Source organism: Maylandia zebra, linkage group LG12 (genome assembly GCF_041146795.1).
Source record: "Maylandia zebra isolate NMK-2024a linkage group LG12, Mzebra_GT3a, whole genome shotgun sequence".
Taxonomy (NCBI): Eukaryota; Metazoa; Chordata; class Actinopteri; order Cichliformes; family Cichlidae; genus Maylandia; species Maylandia zebra.
The window spans coordinates 28410188-28428791 of NC_135178.1; the positions used below are offsets into that span (position 1 = coordinate 28410188).

The 18604-nt window shown below is 40.0% G+C and overlaps 3 protein-coding genes across 4 annotated transcripts; 1 reads left to right on the forward strand and 2 right to left on the reverse strand.

Annotated features, from left to right (window-relative positions):
• Window positions 1–5882: 5882 nt before the first annotated feature.
• rpl6 (ribosomal protein L6) lies at window positions 5883–8648 on the forward strand. The gene is made up of 6 exons (XM_004547027.5): window positions 5883–6050; window positions 6153–6251; window positions 6486–6629; window positions 7990–8038; window positions 8181–8365; window positions 8467–8648. Exons 1-6 carry the CDS (start codon window positions 5904–5906, stop codon window positions 8617–8619), a joined length of 777 nt encoding a protein of 258 aa, XP_004547084.3. The 5' UTR covers window positions 5883–5903; the 3' UTR covers window positions 8620–8648.
• Window positions 8649–10242: 1594 nt separating this feature from the next.
• Window positions 10243–12395, reverse strand: dynll1 (dynein, light chain, LC8-type 1). 2 transcript variants are annotated; one of them, XM_004547025.4, is made up of 3 exons: window positions 12241–12395; window positions 11350–11488; window positions 10243–10657 (listed from the first exon to the last, which is right to left on the reverse strand). In XM_004547025.4, exons 2-3 carry the CDS (start codon window positions 11479–11481, stop codon window positions 10520–10522), a joined length of 270 nt encoding a protein of 89 aa, XP_004547082.1. In that variant the 5' UTR covers window positions 11482–11488; window positions 12241–12395; the 3' UTR covers window positions 10243–10519. The 2 variants fall into 2 exon arrangements, with proteins under 2 accessions (XP_004547082.1, XP_023007922.1); XM_023152154.2 differs by having other exon boundaries at window positions 12245–12391.
• A 670-nt stretch (window positions 12396–13065) lies between these two features.
• On the reverse strand, window positions 13066–18519 carry polb (polymerase (DNA directed), beta). Its single transcript, XM_004547024.2, has 14 exons — window positions 18279–18519; window positions 17914–17971; window positions 16806–16872; window positions 16358–16432; window positions 16171–16229; window positions 15991–16040; window positions 15638–15689; window positions 15455–15509; window positions 15293–15365; window positions 15155–15225; window positions 14984–15070; window positions 14786–14853; window positions 14332–14471; window positions 13066–14160 (listed from the first exon to the last, which is right to left on the reverse strand). Exons 1-14 carry the CDS (start codon window positions 18337–18339, stop codon window positions 14066–14068), a joined length of 1011 nt encoding a protein of 336 aa, XP_004547081.1. The 5' UTR covers window positions 18340–18519; the 3' UTR covers window positions 13066–14065.
• Between the last annotated feature and the right edge of the window lie 85 nt (window positions 18520–18604).

The following is an 18604-nucleotide window of genomic DNA, read 5'->3' on the forward strand; positions in this document are numbered from 1 at the left end:
ATCTTATAATAATTATTATAAGAGCAGGTTAGGGATCCATAATTGATAACAGTACAGCACACTACTTAGTTATGTGAAATCATCATCAATGAATGTAGAAAAATGGAAGCTACAGCTTTATCATTTTTGGTGAATTTCACCACAAGTCCATTCTTACCCGTTTCTTTTTGCTCTCTCTCTTTGCCGTTTTCATCTTGCTCTCTCATTCTCTATTCCCTTGTGCTGTCACCCAAAAGTTAAATGTTACAGTTAATAAAAGGTATAAACTGATCCATATCAATTTACAGCAATATTCAAACTGAATACAGACTGCTGCTGGACACTGACTTACAAACACTGAAGCCAAATTCAGCCAAAAGAGGAATAGAAATGTTTAACTAAAATAATAATAAAGTCAGGCCTTGCTAATAAACTCTAGTGATTTAAGCTACAACAGCATGTTTTGGACCCTATTTAGAGAAAAAAATAAAATTAAGCAGACGCTTTATAAGTCACAGCAATGTCCTCGCTTTACCAGAACCGTTTGGACTTTTGGTATATTTCAGTTAAAGTGTGTTTTAAATCTGTATCATGGATTTGTGACATTACTTCCTTATTGTCATAGTAGACTATGTGGCAGGCAAGGGTAGGATCCAAGCGCAGGACTCAGAGGCGGGAGAAATAAAACAAAAGAGGCAGCTTTCGTGCTGTGATACAAAAATGAGCAATGAGCAGAGGGAGATTGAGGATTTAAATACACACAGGATAACGAAAGAATGGGCGACAGGTGGGAACACAGGAGGAACAAATCACACATAATAAGACAGGGGAGGCAAAACTGAACATGCAGAACACAGGACGAGACACTGTTAAAATAAAACGAAACACACTGAGAGGTAGACTAAGACACACAGGCTTGACACTGGGGCCAGGGGAGAAACAGACATGGGGACGTGATTGACACTAAATAGACACAAAAGAACCACCAATCACTGAGATGAAAAAAAAACCAAACAAATGTAAAAACAAGACTGACTAACCACAGGAGGAGACGAGACACTAAGGGAAAGAAACATAAAAATCACAAGGAACTGAAGACTAACTCAAACATACTTATTAAAAGACTTAAAAGTTATCATGAACCTTGGAAGAACAAAAAAGTTTTCAATATTAAGCAACAAACTACACAAACTAGAAAACACTGGGTCATAGTATGTTATAGTTTCTTGGAACTTACTGGTGCTTAGACCAGCAGCACTACAGCTTAGAGTTTGAGATCTTGAAACATTGCTATTCTGCTGTAGTTGGTGCTGGAGTCCTGCTGCTAAAAACCAGTGTTAGAAGAATAATAAACCTAGGAACTTAATCCCATAACATCACTGTGGTGCAATAAACCATTGCTCATCTGAGACTCTACCAAACATCTACCTTCTTTTTACTTTGTGTCAGATGGCAGAGGGAGACAAAGCTGCCAAGAAGAAGAAGCACGGGAGCCGGAACCCGGTTCTGGCCCGGGGCATCGGTCGCTACTGCTGGTCTGCTCGCAGGGCTATATATAAGAAAAAGACCAAGACCACTGAGACCAAGAGGCAGACCTGTGGTGCCATACAATTTTTTTAATATTGATCAAAGACATGCCACTTTTTCTTTGTCACTTTTTTAGATGATAATTTTTTTTGCTCCAGGTGGAGGATAAGAGTAAGGCTAGACCTAAGGCAAGTCATCAAGACTGTTAGAAGAGACAACAGTTTGGGAGGCCAGTCGCAAGGCCAGCATTGGACATGATGGTGATCTGGAAGATGACAAAGTAGGCAAAGCAGGCCTAGGGTTCAACCATTACAGCGAAGACTAATGGGTAACAGCACTGGAAACCGACAACAGAATCCTTCAGGTGGCTTAGTTGGTGGCTTGCAGCGATTGACAGGTGGCCTGCTGGAGCGTGGATTCATTGGTGGCTGGCAGCAATTGAGATGGAGACCCTTGGGATATCCTTGGCAGGTGGAATCCACCGTTGTGGCAGGCAGTGGCATGGAGACCATGGCAGGTACTGGCATGTAGTCTGTGGCATGCAGCAGAGAGGGACCAACAGGTTTGGTCCAAGAAGCAGCGGGTGGTGTGGCATCCGAGCGTCCCACAATGCAATTAACATGCAACATGAATGCTACAACAAAGGCGGACGTCGAGGCAAGAATATACTTGTTGTTCTGTTTGTGTCTTTTCGTCAGAATCGGGGAACACGGGATTGTTTTTCGTAGCCATTTCCCTCTTTTCCGGGTTTCGGAAATGGCGGTGTTGATATTTGTGAACAAAATGCTCTCATGAATCATCGAGTATCACAATTTAAGACCTTCTCGGACCGCTTGGAACTGTGGCCGAGCAGGTACTAAAAAAGTATCTGGTACCAGGTACTATGACCAAATGGAAAACCCTGAAAACTGAGGCAAACCGAACTGAGTTGATCCGCAGAGGTATTTATGGAAAAGGGGCTAGAGCAACAGAAAATCAATATTTGGACTACAAGTACCATCACATCCTGTAAACTTAACGTAAACGTAACGTAACGACGCTGGGCAACACCCTTCCCCAGCGTCCTTATATACATCACACGCCTGGATGTCGATCTTTTGGTCTTCGGAAAGGTAAGACAGCCGTGCCTTCGTGTTGCTGTAGGAAAAAAATCTGCTTTCATCCATGATACAGAATAAAAAACACTCTCCAATTATCATGAGATGATTCTTTATGTTTAGATGATACAGTAGATAGCATTATTTCATAGAGAAATGTCTGGTTGGCCGGGAAAGTTGTAACAAGTTGCTAATGGCTAGCTAGCGATACTTGTCGTGTCCAGATTCATGGGCTGCATCCTCCTGAGGCAGCATTTGTAGACCGATTACGTCACAGCGACGCACCGAAGGCTGTCCAAATTTGTAGACTCCTCCGAATGCAGCCAACAAATGCGTCCTCCTTTTCCCCGAATTTGAAGGATGGGTCGGGTGTGTCCTTCGTGGCCTATCATATCCTAGAATTCATAGCGCGGCCCAGCCAAACTCCATTTTCCAACAATGGCGGGCTCTACTAAGTTTTAAAATTACTCTTACTAATCTTTCTGGGTCACAAAACAAACTTTTAACATATTTTCAGGCGAGAAAGTAGCTGTGTAAACATCAAATATCTGCTCGGTTTATCAAGATATCGCATATTTGCAAAAGTGCTTCGACGTTTTCAGAGACGTCTGCTACCCACCAGCTCGACAGCTAGCCAGGAGCTCGAGGGTCACTGAAGCCGCCGAGAACGGCACAACTCCCGGCACATCATTTTCAGATCACCGCGGACTACTCGGGTTAAACGTAATATATAAGTCACTTAGACAACCTAAAAATGTTATTGTTGGGCTTTTTTCAGTGTTTTGTTTGTTTGTGAGTAAATCGGTTTGGCTGAGATTAAAGTTATTAGATTAGATTAGATAAAATAAAACTTTATTAATCCCCCGGGTGGGTTCCTCCTTGGTTTTTACACAGCTGACTAAACGTCAAACAGAAAACTGATTAAACAGAAGTATGAGACGGTCGAGAATTTACGGCAGTGTCCTGTTATATTTTAGATAGCAAGAAGCAGACGGCTGAGTTCATTAAACTCCACCGAGACAGCGGCGACGCTAATCTGAAGGCTAGACCGTCCAATTTCCCCAGCCGTTTACTTCTGGCCTACCCGACCTTCTGAGGACCCGGCCCACGTAGACCGCGAAGGCCAGGTCCTCAGGAGGATGCAGCCCATGAATTTGGACACAGGGTTGTCAATTTAGCAACTTTTTTCTTTTTTTTCTTTTTTCAACTTTTCTTCGCCACTTGTTTTGATGATAATTTGTTCTGCTTCAGGTGAAGAAGAAGAATATTAATGCTAGAACAAACACCACTGTCCTCAAGACTGTTGGAAGAGACAACTGTTCAGGAGGTTGGTCACGAGGCCACCGGCAGACGCAATTGTGATCTGGAAGCCGACAAAGAAAGCGCAGCAGGTCTAGGGGTCAACCATTACAGCGAAGACCCATGGATGACAGGACCAGAGGTCAACGACGGGGCGAAGGCGGGACCTTTCAAGTGGCTTGGATTGTGGCAATTAGCAGGCGGCCAGCGGTGGCGTGGCTTGGCAGGTGGTCTGCTGCAGTGTGGATTAGCTGGTGGCTGGCACCCTTTGGAGGATTGGCAGGTGGACTCCACGGTGGTGTCCGCGGCAGGTGGCGGCGTGGAATCCGAGGCAGGTGTCGTGGAGTCCGTGGCAGGCAGCGGAGAGGGACCAACTGATTTGGAGTGGAGTCCACTGCAGGTGACTCTGGTGACACTGTTCTTTCTAATGCAGTCTTATAAGGATATTAATGACAAGCCACACTGTTGAAGTAGCAATGCCTCTGTAAGCACACTGTAACATCATGACATCAACAATACTGTACATAAAACCTGTCTTCATTCTGTCCTGTACTGTTGCCAGCAGACAAGTTAGGAAAATATAACATTTGAAGACAGTCAGAAAAGAATATTAAAATATGCGATCATAACTAGTTTTAATATAGTTATTTTTGTGGTGCTCTTATGGAGAAGGGTCTAAACTCGCCTATGCTACATAAGCTCCTTTTCCATTCGAACCTATTTGGGCCGACTCGCCACTAGACTTGGATCAAATGATTTTCTATTACAGTGTAGTACCTCGAAATGTGCATGGTCTCGAGACAAGGCAAGATGAATGCTACAACAAAGGTGGACGTCCAGTCAAGAATATACCTGCTGCTCTGTCTGTGTCTTTTCGTCAGACTCTGGGAACATGGGATTGTTTTTGTAGCCATTTCCCTCATTGCAGGATTTCAAAAATGGCGGTGTTGAACGAAATGCTCTTATTAATCATTGAGTAACGCCTGTGACCCAGCCAATCGGTGGCATGCAGTCTGACAATGTCACAATTTATGAACTGCTCAGATGGCTTGGAACTTTGGCAGAACAGGTACTAAATAATACCTGGTACCAGGTGCTATGACCTAATGAAAAACCCTAAAAACCGTGACGAACCGTGCCGAGTCGATCCGAGGAGGTATTTATGGAAATGGGACTAGAGCAACAGAAAATCATTATGTGGACTACAAGTACCATCACGTCATGTAAACAACGTAATTACGTCAACGCCATTGCCCAGCGTCCTTATATACGTCACATGCCCGGATGTCGGTCTTTTTTTCATAGCAAAGGTAAGACAGCCTTGCCTTCGTGTTACTGTGGGAAAGAAATCTGCTTTCATCCGTGTTAGAGAATAAAAAATACTCTCTCCAACTATCATGAGACGATTCATTATGTTTAGACGATACGGTAGACATCATTATTGCCATGATTTATTCTTCATGTTACTGTAGATATGCTTAGATGTGCAGGTTTAGGCCGCCGGCTAGCCTCCGTACAGCCTGTAACGTTAGCAAGGCTGGTGGTTGAAACGTGTCGTCTTTCTTCAGTCTTCGGTTTTATTCATTCCACTTATTCGCTGTCGTTGTTTGGGTATTTCATTTAAACTTGGAAATGTTAAGAAATCAATTTTGTCTAATTGTAAATGAAGACGAGAAATGGCTGGTTAGCCCGGAAAGTTGCTAACGGCTAGCCAGCGTTACTTGTCATGCTTCTGCATTTATGATGGCTCTTTGGTAGTAACCAGCCAAATCATTTTCATAGTACTTTATAGTTTATTAGTGTTTACTGGTGCTTACTAATAGTTTGTGCAGAAATGCAAGCAGCACAACAGCTTAGAGTTTAAGGTCTTAATACATTGCTGTTCTGCTGTTGTTAGTGCAATAAACCTAGGAACACATTCCAATAACATCACTGTGGTATCATAAATCATTGCTCATCTGAGACCCTCACAAAATCTACCTTCTTTTTACTTTGTGTCAGATGGCAGAGGGAGACAAAGCTGCCAAGAAGAAGAAGCACGGGAGCCGGAACCCGGTTCTGGCCCGGGGCATCGGTCGCTACTCCCGGTCCGCTATGTATGCTCGCAGGGCCATGTACAAGAGGAAGACCAAAACCACTGAGACCAAGGTAAGGGCAGACCTTTGACACCACACAAATTGTTTAATAATGGTCAAAGGCATGCCACTTTTTCTTTGCCACTTGTTTTGATGGTAATTTGTTCTCCTTCAGGTGGAAAAGAAGATCCAGGCTAGACCCAAGGCCACTGTCGTCAAAACCGTTGGAGGAGACAAGAACGGAGGCACTCGTGTTGTCAAACTGCGCAAGATGGTGAGTAATGCATATACATTTGTCCTTTCTATTAAGATTTGTTTTATGTAGGTAAAATTTGGAATTCTGTCTGTTCAAACACAGACACAGTTAATGCACAGTGTTTTTAATAGAGTATGTTTATTGCCTTGTGGTCATGTTGTGGTTTTTTGGAGGCAAACATTTGTCCATAAAGTTTATATATTGACAACAACATACAACAGCAATCTAAAGTTTTATTTTCTACTCCGACAGCCCCGCTACTACCCCACAGAGGACGTGCCCCGTAAACTGAAGAGCCATGGGATCAAGCCCTTCTCCCAGCACAAGAGGAACCTGCGTGCCTCCATCACACCAGGAACTGTCCTCATTCTGCTCACTGGGCGCCACCGTGGAAAGGTGACAACAGTTTCTGGCATATGCCTCAATAATGAGTCAGTCTCATCAATTAGCAGGAGCACTTGCAGCTTCACACAGGCTGACTTTTTCAGGCTGTAGCATCAGTTGATGATGTCACATTACAGATGAATATTCTGTTTCAATGTCACCTGGTTTATCTTTAGTGGAAAGTCCACTCTGGGTGTCATAAGAGCAAGGATCTTGCTTTAGGACCAAATCAGCTCTGCTTGCCATAAGTTAAAACTTGCTGGAATCACGAGGTGTTATATTTATTTATTTATTTTTAGGTATTATGTAATCAAAAAACAAAACAAAAACTGTCACCCATAGAAGACTTAGTCAACCCCAAAGGGCATAGTCATGAGTTTTGTTAATGTTGGTCTTGTATACTGAACCATAATGGACACTTTTGTTTTTCAAATGGACAGAAATGTCACTGGAAGTTAGATTGGTACCTATTTGTGGTTCCCTCTAAGGCCCATTCTGAGCCATGAAAAATTTAATATCGTGTAAATCTGTTGGCTTTGTTACTCTAGAAGAGCAAAAACAAATCCTCCACAGTTGGAAACTGCCTTCATGCCATATGAAGGATCCATAGCAGTGATAGCTTTGGTGTCGGTCATGTTTTGTTTGCAATTCATAGTTTAGTTCATTATAGAAGAATTTTCATAGTAATATTAATGAGTTCGTTTTATAGGGCTAGCAGGCAGTTCATGTCAAATATAAACTACATTGAACGTGAACTGCATCACTGCATGAACACGCCAGTGAAGCACTCAGTCTACAGTTAATGGACTTTACCAAAAGAACCCAAGCTGAGGCATATTTCAGCAGTTTGCTAATGATCTGTTGAGCATTATTTTCTGCCATGAATTATCATAGAACTTTAATTTAAAAAAACAAACAAACCAGTGAATAGATGCAAAACACATGGTATCAGATACATTTTTCCTGAAAATAAACCTGCTGAAGGTTGCTTATCAAACACACTGGATACATCACCATAATCACACCCTCACTACCACAGACATTGTCGCTCCTACTCTTGAATGCTGCATGGGCGAGTTATGGAAGCGAGCGTTCCCACACACTTCAAACTGCGGCTGACCTAAATAATGCTTCAGCTGTGGAACTGAGAGGCAGAGAGGCCCTTCATTAAAATTAGGAGAGCACGTCAAAAAGATTACTTTTCTCCAATCTTAATAACTTGGCATTAAAGCCGACTGAGGTTATTAAACTGGTCTACCCACTACCATAGTTAAAATGGTCTTATTCATGTTGACACAGGATATATGGAGCAATGGATGCCGTAATGTTAATTCTTAATTCTTTAATGCTTAAATTGCACTTTTTATTTCAGCGCGTGGTCTTCCTGAAGCAGCTCTCCAGTGGTCTCCTGCTCGTCACTGGTAAGGATGGGTTTTGTTCTTCTTTAAATACTGTCATTACTTCACAGTTATGCACATGGCAGTAGAACCTGTAATAAATTAAATTACAAAAAAGATGTTGAGCATCTATTAAACTCTTGTCATCTTTGTTTCCTTTGCACAGGCCCTCTTGCCCTGAACAGAGTCCCCGTGCGCAGGGCCCACCAGAAGTTTGTGATTGCCACAAACACCAAAATTGACATCTCTGGTATGAAGATCCCCAAAACCCTCAACGATGCCTACTTCAAGAAGAAGAAGCTGAGGAGGCCACGTCACCAGGAGGGAGAAATCTTTGATACAGAAAAAGAGGTAATATTAATATATATATATATTCATTCTGAATTTTTACTGTACTGAAAATGAGCTTTTGGATTAAAAACGACTGACTCGTTGGTTTTCTTCACGTACAGAAATTCCAGCTGACAGAGCAGAGGAAGGAGGACCAGAAAGCCGTTGATTCTCAGCTGTTGCCCCTTATCAAGAAAGTACCTCAGCTGCAAGGGTACCTGCGCTCTTCCTTCTTCCTGTCTAATGGCGTCTACCCTCACAAGCTGGTTTTCTAAATGTGTTGAAATAAACAGTGACCGCTTCATGCCATGTCTCATCTGGTTTTTACTTAAATTCTTTGCATATGGTCCTTAATAATTAACCTGGCCAATTCAGTAGCACATTGTAATATACATGTCCATCTATATGGGTCAACTATCCAAAGCAACAAAGGGTGGAGAAGTATCAGAAGTGATGTGATTTTAAAAACATAGTAGCAACAATGAAAGCGAATGTTTACCAAGGTGGTTGAGGCCAGCTATGTTTGTGGTTTGGAGACTGAAACAAACACTGAAGACAGGAGATGAGGTTGATGAATAGGATTAGGGGTGAGTTCAACCTATGGACAACTCATGTTGATTGGCTATGAGGTGAGATCAAGATGATATGGATGAGCAGAGAAGTGTTCTAGCTGTACTCTTAAGGGGTCACTACAGTGGATAATCTCTCCATATAGCCTTTTTGTTTTGCGTGCACTTTTCATCCTCCTTGGTCTCATGTTTGGCACAAATTTAACAATATATTCTCTCTCTCCTGGCATTAATGTCTTGCCTCTTATGTTCTCCAAACTATTCACCCTGTCTTGTATATGATACACCCCTCCTTCAATCTTCTGGTTGCTCTCCTGACCAGGAAAAAATCTTCACCTGCAACTCACCAGAATTTGAAGCTTGAGCCTACAGGGGTGTGGAAACTCCAGACCACAAGGGCTGGTGTCGTACAGGTTTTAGATCTCAACACATTTGAATCAAATGATTAGTTCATTACCAGGCCTCTGGGGAACTTCGAGACATGTTGAGGAGGTGATTTTACCATTTAAATCAGCTGTGTTGGATCAAGGACACGTCTAAAACCTGCAGGACAGACCCTAAAGGCCTGGAGTTTGACACCTGTGAGCTACCAGGTGAGTGGAAGGACAAAGAGGTCAATGAAAAGGGAGGATTCAGGATCAACTGATTAAGCCATACTAAGAGCTTTATGAAGAAGATACGTTTTAAGCCTAATCTAAAAAGTAAAGATGGTGTTTGTCTTTCTAATTCCAAACTAAGTTGGTTCCACAGAAGAGAGAGCTGAAGGCTCTGTTTGGGATGCTGAACAAATGTTAAAAAGCAATTCTACATATGAACATTTGAGGACATAATGATCAAAGTCATGGGTGCGGTCAAGGTAATGTTACTTAAAGTAAATGTAGACATTTCTAAGACTTTTTATGACTTAGTACAATAGCCTCACTTTTGTGTCAATTTAGAATAAAACCCTAAAAACACATGTACTTCAATTTGAAACATCTGGCTTTATGATTAAAGCTAGGCGTCACCTGAATAGTAATGGATATATATGCAATGTTTTCCCGCTTTATCCAAGGATAATGCATTGGAACAGAACCCTGTGACTCATCATTTAATGGATTTAATGAACTGAAAGACGCTTTGTCATATCAAGACCTGAGGAAGCACAGATTGGAAACCGCTCATCCTGTACAAATGTAACCCCATTACACCATCCTGGAAAGAGACTGGGAGTGGCACAAGTCATGATCATCTTGTTGATGGCGGGGTTATAGATGTGGCCTCAGTATGCAAGATAGTCACATTAACCAATCTGAAAACTGAAATTGAGTGAAATGACCACAGCAGGCATTGGACCCAAACAGCTTAACAGCTATACTTTAATTAAAAAAATGACATGTCTAATGTAACAAGACAAAAATAAATACAAGTGTTTCATCTCTTTAACATGGCCACGTTTTAGTTTTTAGTTTGTTTTTTTTGTTTTAAATCTTCAAAAACAACAAAGTAGAAAGCAGCACAGAAAAAGGCAGCGGCCCCTTGCCAAGGAATGATAAGTGCCTTTTGTGGAGTCAGTCCGTATTGTATATGGTCAGCTGGTGTCGGGAAAACGCTTTCCCCTCCCCTCTCAGCCAGACTTAAACAGCAGAATGGCCACCTGACCCAAGTAGAAGTAAATGAAATGCTTCGTCTCATGAGTCACGTAACTGCCAAAGTTCCTCCCAACGATGCAGTGCCAGGTTGGGTTATACTTCTTGTCAAACTCCTGAGTGGAACAAAAAATAAAAAAAAATTTTTTTTAAAAAAAAGTGCACAAATGTTAAGCGGGTAAGACAATGCCTGCAAATCCTATATAAGACAAGGTGATGGTCAAAAGTCTTGTTTTTTTCCCCCCTCTCAAACAGGTGAAGATTTCTTGCACTGATTACATTGTAGTAAAAATTATCTGACCAGATCATGAACCATATTTTCAGATTATTCTTTAAAAAAAAAAAAAAAAAAAATCAAGAAATCCAATTTAAGCCTCCCCCCCAATCATTGGGCAGGGGTAACGGAAAGCACTGAATTTGGAGAAATACACTGGGTGGCCTAGTGTGACAGCTAAGTTTAGATGACATTTTCCACCCATTCAAGGTAAAATATCTGGTCAGATACAAACATATACAAAAAGAGCTGCAAGAAATCACTGATCCCAAATTCCTTATGATATTGGTTTCTTTCCCTACACCACAGAGCTAAAGAATGTGGGCATGAGGCTTCTGAAGGACAGACAGTTCGAGAGGAACAGGTTTCCTCAGGAAGAGAGGAAACAATTGCAAATACCGGGCAGGGTATGTAACTTGCAATGATGCACAGGATGGTTGAGTGCAAAAATAGCCTCAGTCTTCCAGATTTTGCCTGCATGCTTAAGTACAGCCTAGTTTGTGCTTTTTAAAAATGTTTTCTGTTTAGCTTTACCTTTTTAATATATGCAGCGATGTCTTTCTCGATATTGTACTTCTCCAGGGCCTGAGTGGCACACTCCACGGCGTCCTGCTGCATGTCCTCCGACATGTCGGCATTTTTGATCACTGCCTTTCTGTCAGACATGGTTGCCCTGGGAAACCAAAACACAGCGGTGAATTCATCATCCTCACAGGCACACTGGCACGCACACAATACCGCTGACTGGAGAGCCTGAGCATCCTAAGAGTCCTCATCATTGTCTGACTCAAGCCTTTAACTGCTTCAAGACTAGCGACAGAATAAGAAGGGGAAAAACGCCTATTTTAGTGACGACGCCGGTATTACATAATACCTGATACATAATATTTGAGCTAGCTTTTTCTACGAGTGTTGCATAACTTCAATCAGCTGCAGGCTCGCTGGACGCGCGCTCTGCGTAGTTTCTATGGATACGCAGGACATTGCGATTATATAGTCTCACATTTTCCGAGATTTCAGCCACAAGCCTGTGAAATCAGACTGCACAAATTAAACCACATTGCTTCAACTGCCCTACGTTAGAAAACAGTGAGAATGGACGCCTGTCGCTATCTACTTCGGTGCATAAGTTATCAAAATAATACATCCACAGCTCCCGTTAAAACGTAACGTTTGTCAAAAACAGTACTTAATCTGAAGTAAGGTGTCAACAGGAGAGTGGTTTCCTAGCAAACACATGGCCACATGCACAAGCGATGATGATGCGTTAATTAGCTCAAGCACCATAACTAGCTGATCATTCATCCCGAATAAGAAAAAAGGAACAAACATCAGTTAACGTTACACGCAAACATCACGGCTTCAGTAACATTTGCAAGATATTTAATTAAAATCAAATTTCTGCATGCGAATTGGTTGATTTACCTACTAGTCTCTCGTATACTGTTTCTCTAGTTTTAAAGAGATGACCGCTCCTGAAGTGACAACTCCCGCGAAGTGGTTGACACAAAAGTAACGTGGGTGTGTAGCAGTAAGAGACTGCTGGCTCGACGAGTTCCGATTGGCTGATATTAATGCACAAAGCGCCATCATTGGCTGACTCGGGCCTATCTTGCTGGTATTTCTGCTTGCATTTTATTTCAACCCATCATGCCTTGCGGTTGCTGCTGTTGCCGTGGCAATCGTTGTAAATAACTTATACCACTATTAGGATGTACAACAAATTAATTTACCTCTTTTACAAAAAAAATTCACAATTAAGTTAAAAAGTTGTATTTTTCTGTCGTTTAAATTAATTGTTTTGTAAGAGAAATAAAAAACAAACCAAAAAACTTAATGCCAGAGTACTTGAAATTTCTTTCTAGTCGTCTTATCGTCGTTACGACATTATTTTTAATGCCAGAGTAGCATAAGAAAAATAATATATCTCTAAATTATTCACTCATATTTACATTAACATAATTTAACTTAAAACCTACGAAATAAAAACAAACAAAAAAACAAAAACAAACCTGTTGTATATAAGGGGGAAAAACAAACGAACACAAATAGCCCATAGAAACAGTTTTTGGTAAATGCGACGTACCTGGAAAAAGTTGCCTGCAGTAAACAAACCATAATCGTTGAAAATATGGCTTTCAGCTTATATCCCAAGGGTTATGTCATGAATATGGTATATGAACTATTACCTAGTGATTTACATTAGATTTTAAATGTTATAATAAATATAAATAAATAAAAATACAAATATGGTTTTTGTATTGCATTTACTACACTCATACATACAGAAAATGAACAATTTGCATTAACCTCACAGATCCTTTTTTTCTTAAATATTTTCTGACACGTTTGCGTAAACATGTAAAACATATTGTAAGTTGTTAAGTTTTATCTTAATTCAAATATTCAAGTTTTGCATCTTTAGTCTATCCCCTTTCAAAAACAAAGCGTTGAAGATATGATTGTGGTAACCTTCACTACATAGATTTGTTTCACACAAAATAGATTACTCAACTCTACCAGTGCAGTCACACAGCAATGGAGTAAAACAAATATACAAACGAAAACCCCACCAAAACAACTAATTTGTCAAAAGATTTCAATGCCAATTTTGTCCCAAACCAGTTGTATTTGTAAATAACCAGCCTAGCCTGTGAATCATAAATTCCTTGCATGTTCCCTTATAATTTCCAATTGGTCTGCCCAAAGTAGAAAACAAAAATACAATAATATATAAAAAACTATAATTTAAAAACCTTGCACAACTAAAGCAAAGTGTTAAAGAGCACTGTTGTCGAGGGGAATGCTCTGATGACCACAGTCTTCATCGTTTGTGATGCTGAACAAATGTAACAGGAGCCAGTCAACAGTAATTACTTCTTGCAGGTCATTATCCTTTTTTTGGCTTATCAAAAATTAAAAGGTACATATGAGGTAAAATAAAGACATAATAAATTACTAATGAAGATGATTTTAAAAATCTGTTTAAAAACTGATGCAAATGCCTGACTGTGAAGAATTAAACCTCAGGTAATTTTTCTTTCAAAGCATTGTCATGTTTATATCATAATATCATGACTGGGGAAGAAAATTAAAACAAATTAAAATTGTTTCACATTATTTTCTATAAATGTCATGGCTAAGCAGGGATAAGAGTAACACACCAGGAAACATTTATTTTTTTTAGTTCTTTTCTTTTAGGAGAATTGTGGCTTTAATTCCAGATCTAACTGTAAAGCTGTCCTTTGCTTCACTCGCTGCGATCCTTCGGCTCTCTGTATTTGTACTGGATGTAATCAAAGATGTCTTTCTCACTATTCACCAACAGAGGCTCCCCTGCCATACCTACAACAGAAGCACAAAGGAAAACAGCTCATGTTAAAAGCTTATAGTATGAATCACTGGTTGGTGATGAATGATATATATGTTGCTCAGAGCTAGAGAAGAGTTCAGGAAATTCCGTTTTTTTCCTGTTGTTTTAGTCGTTGTTGTTGTTTTTTTGGAACTAACACTCACCAGTGACCCCCAGTGGTCGTATAGTGTACTCGTTGAGAGTGAAGCCCTTCTCCAGTGCGTGGGTCCTCATATTTTTGTTGAAGATGTCACTGCCAGTAAAATACAAAACTCCACAGTAGTACTGATCCTTGGGAATTAACCTTTGAGAATAAATAAAAGACTGTCAGTGAGCAGGAACAAACTACATGTTAAAATATCAAATACAAAAATAGGGTTGCCTCTTTACTGTCTGTGCTGAATAACTGGGAATGCCTGGTACTTGAAAAACAGTACTGGCATTGTTTTAATTACAGCATCACAAATAGATCCCATAAATACACAAAATTAAACATAAGAGCATAGTGCTTAATTATGATTACACATAATCTTGACAAAGAATCCTGAAGCAACAAAATGAATCCCATGAGCCTGTATAAATGTTTCAAATGTAAATGACCAATTTAAAGAAGGGCACCTAATGTCAATACGTCTGTGAAGGTATTCCTCGTCATCCTCATCATTCTGCTGCAGCTGGCAGACTCCCTAGAAAAACAAGATCCAAAACATCATGACCACAGTCATGCGCTACAGCGACTGGGTGCAGTTACAGTACTAACTACATTACAAATCAGTACCTCCTTCAGTAAGACAGAAAATAAACAAGATGCCTCACCATGAACTTGGTGTCTCCTTTGGACAGTGTGTCAGTCACAAACCCGATGGACTCCAAATGCTCAACCACAGCATGAAGGAGTTTTGGCTGCAAAACAGAAACAGAAGAAAAAATAAGATTAAAAAGACATGTCACCCTGTAATTAAACTGAGTGATGGAGTTAAGTCTTACCTGCTTCTCAGTCTGAGAGGTGTAGTTTGGATGGGTCAGCAAAATATCAATATCACCACTCGATGCAGCACCTGGAAGTTATGAACAGTATTAAAAAGGCAACCTAAAACCTATGGACCAGTAACTTGATAAGAATACCTCTCCTGTAGCTTCCACAGATTGTTCCAATATATTCTTGATCAACTTTCTCCAACTCTCCAAGAATAAGAGTCTGGGTAAATACAAGAAATCACAGTGTAAGGGCAGTCTGTATGAAAAAAAAGCATGTAAAGATATTAGAAATATAAAAATCTTGATCACCTCCATCTTTTCCATTTCAGCTCTTGGAATCCTTTTCTCAAACTCTTCAAAGTACCTAAAGACAGCAAAAAACAACTTTAATATCTGAAACATTTTTTCAAAATATTTAAAATACATCAAACCATGATCTGGATGACCAAGAACCTACAAGACAACATCTGGAGAACATTTAGTCACACTTACTTCAGGCCAATCTGTTGATGATGGTTTAGCTTGCGCTCGATCTTTTTCAAATCTAAAAAACAAACAAAAAAACAAAATCAAGAATCCTTCTCATTGAAATTTATTCTATATTTACTTATTTTTTGGTCTTTGCCTTTTTTTCTGGATTGTAAGTAGAGAGGACAGGAAATTAGAGAGAAAGAGAGGGAAAGAAATGCAGCAAAGGGCCACAGGTCAGCTTGAACCTTGCCTGCTGCGTTCTAGCCATGTGGCGTGTGGTTGCCTGCTCACGGCACTAAGCTAAAAAAAGAAAAAATTATACTAACCACACAAAATATGTATCAATTTTAATTTGAGGCAAATGCTACACAAACCTTCTAAAGTCTTCACCCCTTCTTCAACAAACTTCCTTGCAGCAGCAGGTCTGAAGTGAACATAAAGCACATACAATGTTACAACAGAAAGTGAATAATATACTTGGTATATTTTAATTCTGAATATGAACATATAATTTTTTTTATCATAAGTACAGACTGAACATCCAAACAACATACCCAATTCCAGTAACTCTGGTGAGGAAATTGATGGAAGAGCTAGTGTCATCGTTTCGGATCTGTTGGAAGATATAAATGTAGCGCATCAGTCAGTGTAATAACTCAGTACATATACATAAAAATAACTATTAAAAAAATATTTTTACAGTGTGACATCAGTAATGTGATCTCACATTCTTAGACTCACCTTTTCCAGTTTCCTAAGTTTGCCAGTTTGCAGAAACTCATCAATCTTCTCTGCTATTTTAGCTCCAACACCATCCTGTTGAAATGTGACAACAATCATGAGGCTGCTGCTCAGCAGTGTGATCTGCAGTGATTATGTAAGATGTGCAGAGAAGCTGTTGACAAACAGGCTACAACAGAGGCCATCACATAAACAGCAGCATGAGCACATTAGTGGTAGACAAGATAAATAATGACGGAGGTGCTGCCAGGTTTAACAATGTCATTGTGACAGTGAAAGTCACAGATTTTAAAGCACATGGAGAGGATCAAAGATGATCTCTGATTTGACAACATGCAAAGAGAAATCTGCTGTCCTATATGCCAATTCTTTTGTTAAGAAAGAAGATATTTCTTTCATTTATATTTTTTATCTATCAGTCTGCCTATGACAACATATACATACATACCAGTTTCTTGGCCTCTTCTCCATTTTTGATTTTGTGAGGGTACTTAGAAATCGTAGATGCTGCTTTCCTAAGCACAGAAAAAAGGGACCATGTAAGTCTTAGCAAAAAACATATGTAAAATTGAATTAGGCCACTTTTTCTTTAGGTTAATTTCTTTTAGATCATAAGTGTAAACATGACAATGCTATTCTACTTAGTGTATTGTATATTAAATTAACAATGTATCATGTACACCAAGCCAGTGATACAGCATACAGCAAAAACCTAATCATAAATCCAGAAAGTTTATCCTGCACTCGATGCTTTTCTGGTGGACTAGAACACTAGATCATACTTCTCCTATTATAGTTTATCTTAATTGGCTACCTGCTAAATACAAAATCAAATTTAAAATCCTTTTAAGTCCTGAATGACTGGACTCTAGCCTATTATTTCAGCAGAGTCCTTCACTCTCGGACTGGAGGCTTACTTGGCTTACTGGACCCTAAATAACAAAGTTGTAAAGACTTCAGCCATCAGCCCCTTTCCAGTGGAATCAGCTTCCAGTTTATTACTGAAGAGACAGTCACCCTCTCCACTATAAAACTTCCTTTTTGATAACGACAAGGCCTGCTCTGGGGCTTCCCATGATTCAGTTAACCTCTTTTAACACTTTATGTGTTATATACCACTAATGCATGTTATGATTCCTTTTTTACCACCTCCAAGTTCCTGTTGTTGTAAACAGGTCACTACAGACAGGCTCCCCGAACCTAGTTCTACTGGAGGTCTTTTTGGAGGTCCCCCTGTTAAAAGGGGGTTCTTCCTGTGAAGTGCTGCATATCCGATCATGTGGGGTTCACTCTAATAATGTAGTTTTTAGCAACTAAAAAAAAAAAGGAAAAAAATAGTTATTTCTCTTAACTCTAAGTGTTTTAAAGAAATTCTAATTCAATAAAATGTTTCTTTTAGCATGAGTCTATTCTTAGTCATATAAACGCTGTAATCTTTAATATGGGGGCGTTGTACTAACACCATCATTGATGGCTGAGTGGACGTAATACACTTGAAACGCTTGTTTTATGAAGACCAGTGACTGGGACAGGTTTTCACATAATTATGAACTTACCTGTATGCATTGTATTTGTGTATTGCTCTGTTGACATTTTTCTCGTAGTTGGCCAATTCTGGAAACAGAGGCAGTGTTAGGACAATGCAAGACTTCACATTTCCCTCATGCTAGTTTAATCTTCTGCCAATTCAGCTGAAGGTAGAAGGCATTTAAATGACAAGGCAGATAGCGAGCGAACCAAATCACACGTGTAAGTAATCCAGATAACTAGATCCAACAACTACAACTCCATATTTAAAATATTTTGATACCCGCTACTCGTGCAAAGTTAGTTTACCAGCACGGTGGGTATTTTTATTCAATAACAGAACCCAACTTCCATGCTAGCTACGGTTAGCTGAGTTCAAAAATCTCTTACGTACCGACGAGAAAGTCTGTTATTCCCTCATTTAGCGACTCCTGTGGCGCTTTCCTCTTGCTCATTTTGAATCTGACAGTCTCTCAAATAAACGCTGGAAAGATATATGAGCGTTTATGTAGGCACAAGAGCCTGAAGCTCGTTTTATTTCCAGCTAGCCTCCTACTAGCAGGTTGGCTTAGGCTAGCTCTCACGCCAAACAATGAACGATAATGTAGAGGGGGCGGGGCGTGCGTAAACCGTCATCGTTAGCCACGGCGTTCACATCTGCTTCAACTAGTATAATTATAGTATAAATGTGACACAAAATGAAACGGAACAATCAAAATT

What these genes read in the sequence shown, in the direction of transcription:
- dynll1 (XM_004547025.4), bottom strand. Translation starts at nt 11,481, where the DNA reads ATGTCTGACAGAAAGGCAGTGATCAAAAATGCCGACATGTCGGAGGAC. An exon ending in TCGCTGCATATATTAAAAAG is followed by an intron (nt 10,658 to 11,349) that starts GTAAAGCTAAAC and finishes TGTTCCACTCAG; the next exon opens with GAGTTTGACAAGAAGTATAA.
- rpl6 (XM_004547027.5), top strand. Translation starts at nt 5,904, where the DNA reads ATGGCAGAGGGAGACAAAGCTGCCAAGAAGAAGAAGCACGGGAGCCGG. An exon ending in CCAAAACCACTGAGACCAAG is followed by an intron (nt 6,051 to 6,152) that starts GTAAGGGCAGAC and finishes GTTCTCCTTCAG; the next exon opens with GTGGAAAAGAAGATCCAGGC. An exon ending in CTGGGCGCCACCGTGGAAAG is followed by an intron (nt 6,630 to 7,989) that starts GTGACAACAGTT and finishes TTTTTATTTCAG; the next exon opens with CGCGTGGTCTTCCTGAAGCA.
- polb (XM_004547024.2), bottom strand. Translation starts at nt 18,339, where the DNA reads ATGAGCAAGAGGAAAGCGCCACAGGAGTCGCTAAATGAGGGAATAACA. An exon ending in GAGAAGAGGCCAAGAAACTG is followed by an intron (nt 16,433 to 16,805) that starts GTATGTATGTAT and finishes ACATTTCAACAG; the next exon opens with GATGGTGTTGGAGCTAAAAT. An exon ending in CATCAACAGATTGGCCTGAA is followed by an intron (nt 15,510 to 15,637) that starts GTAAGTGTGACT and finishes TGCTGTCTTTAG; the next exon opens with GTACTTTGAAGAGTTTGAGA.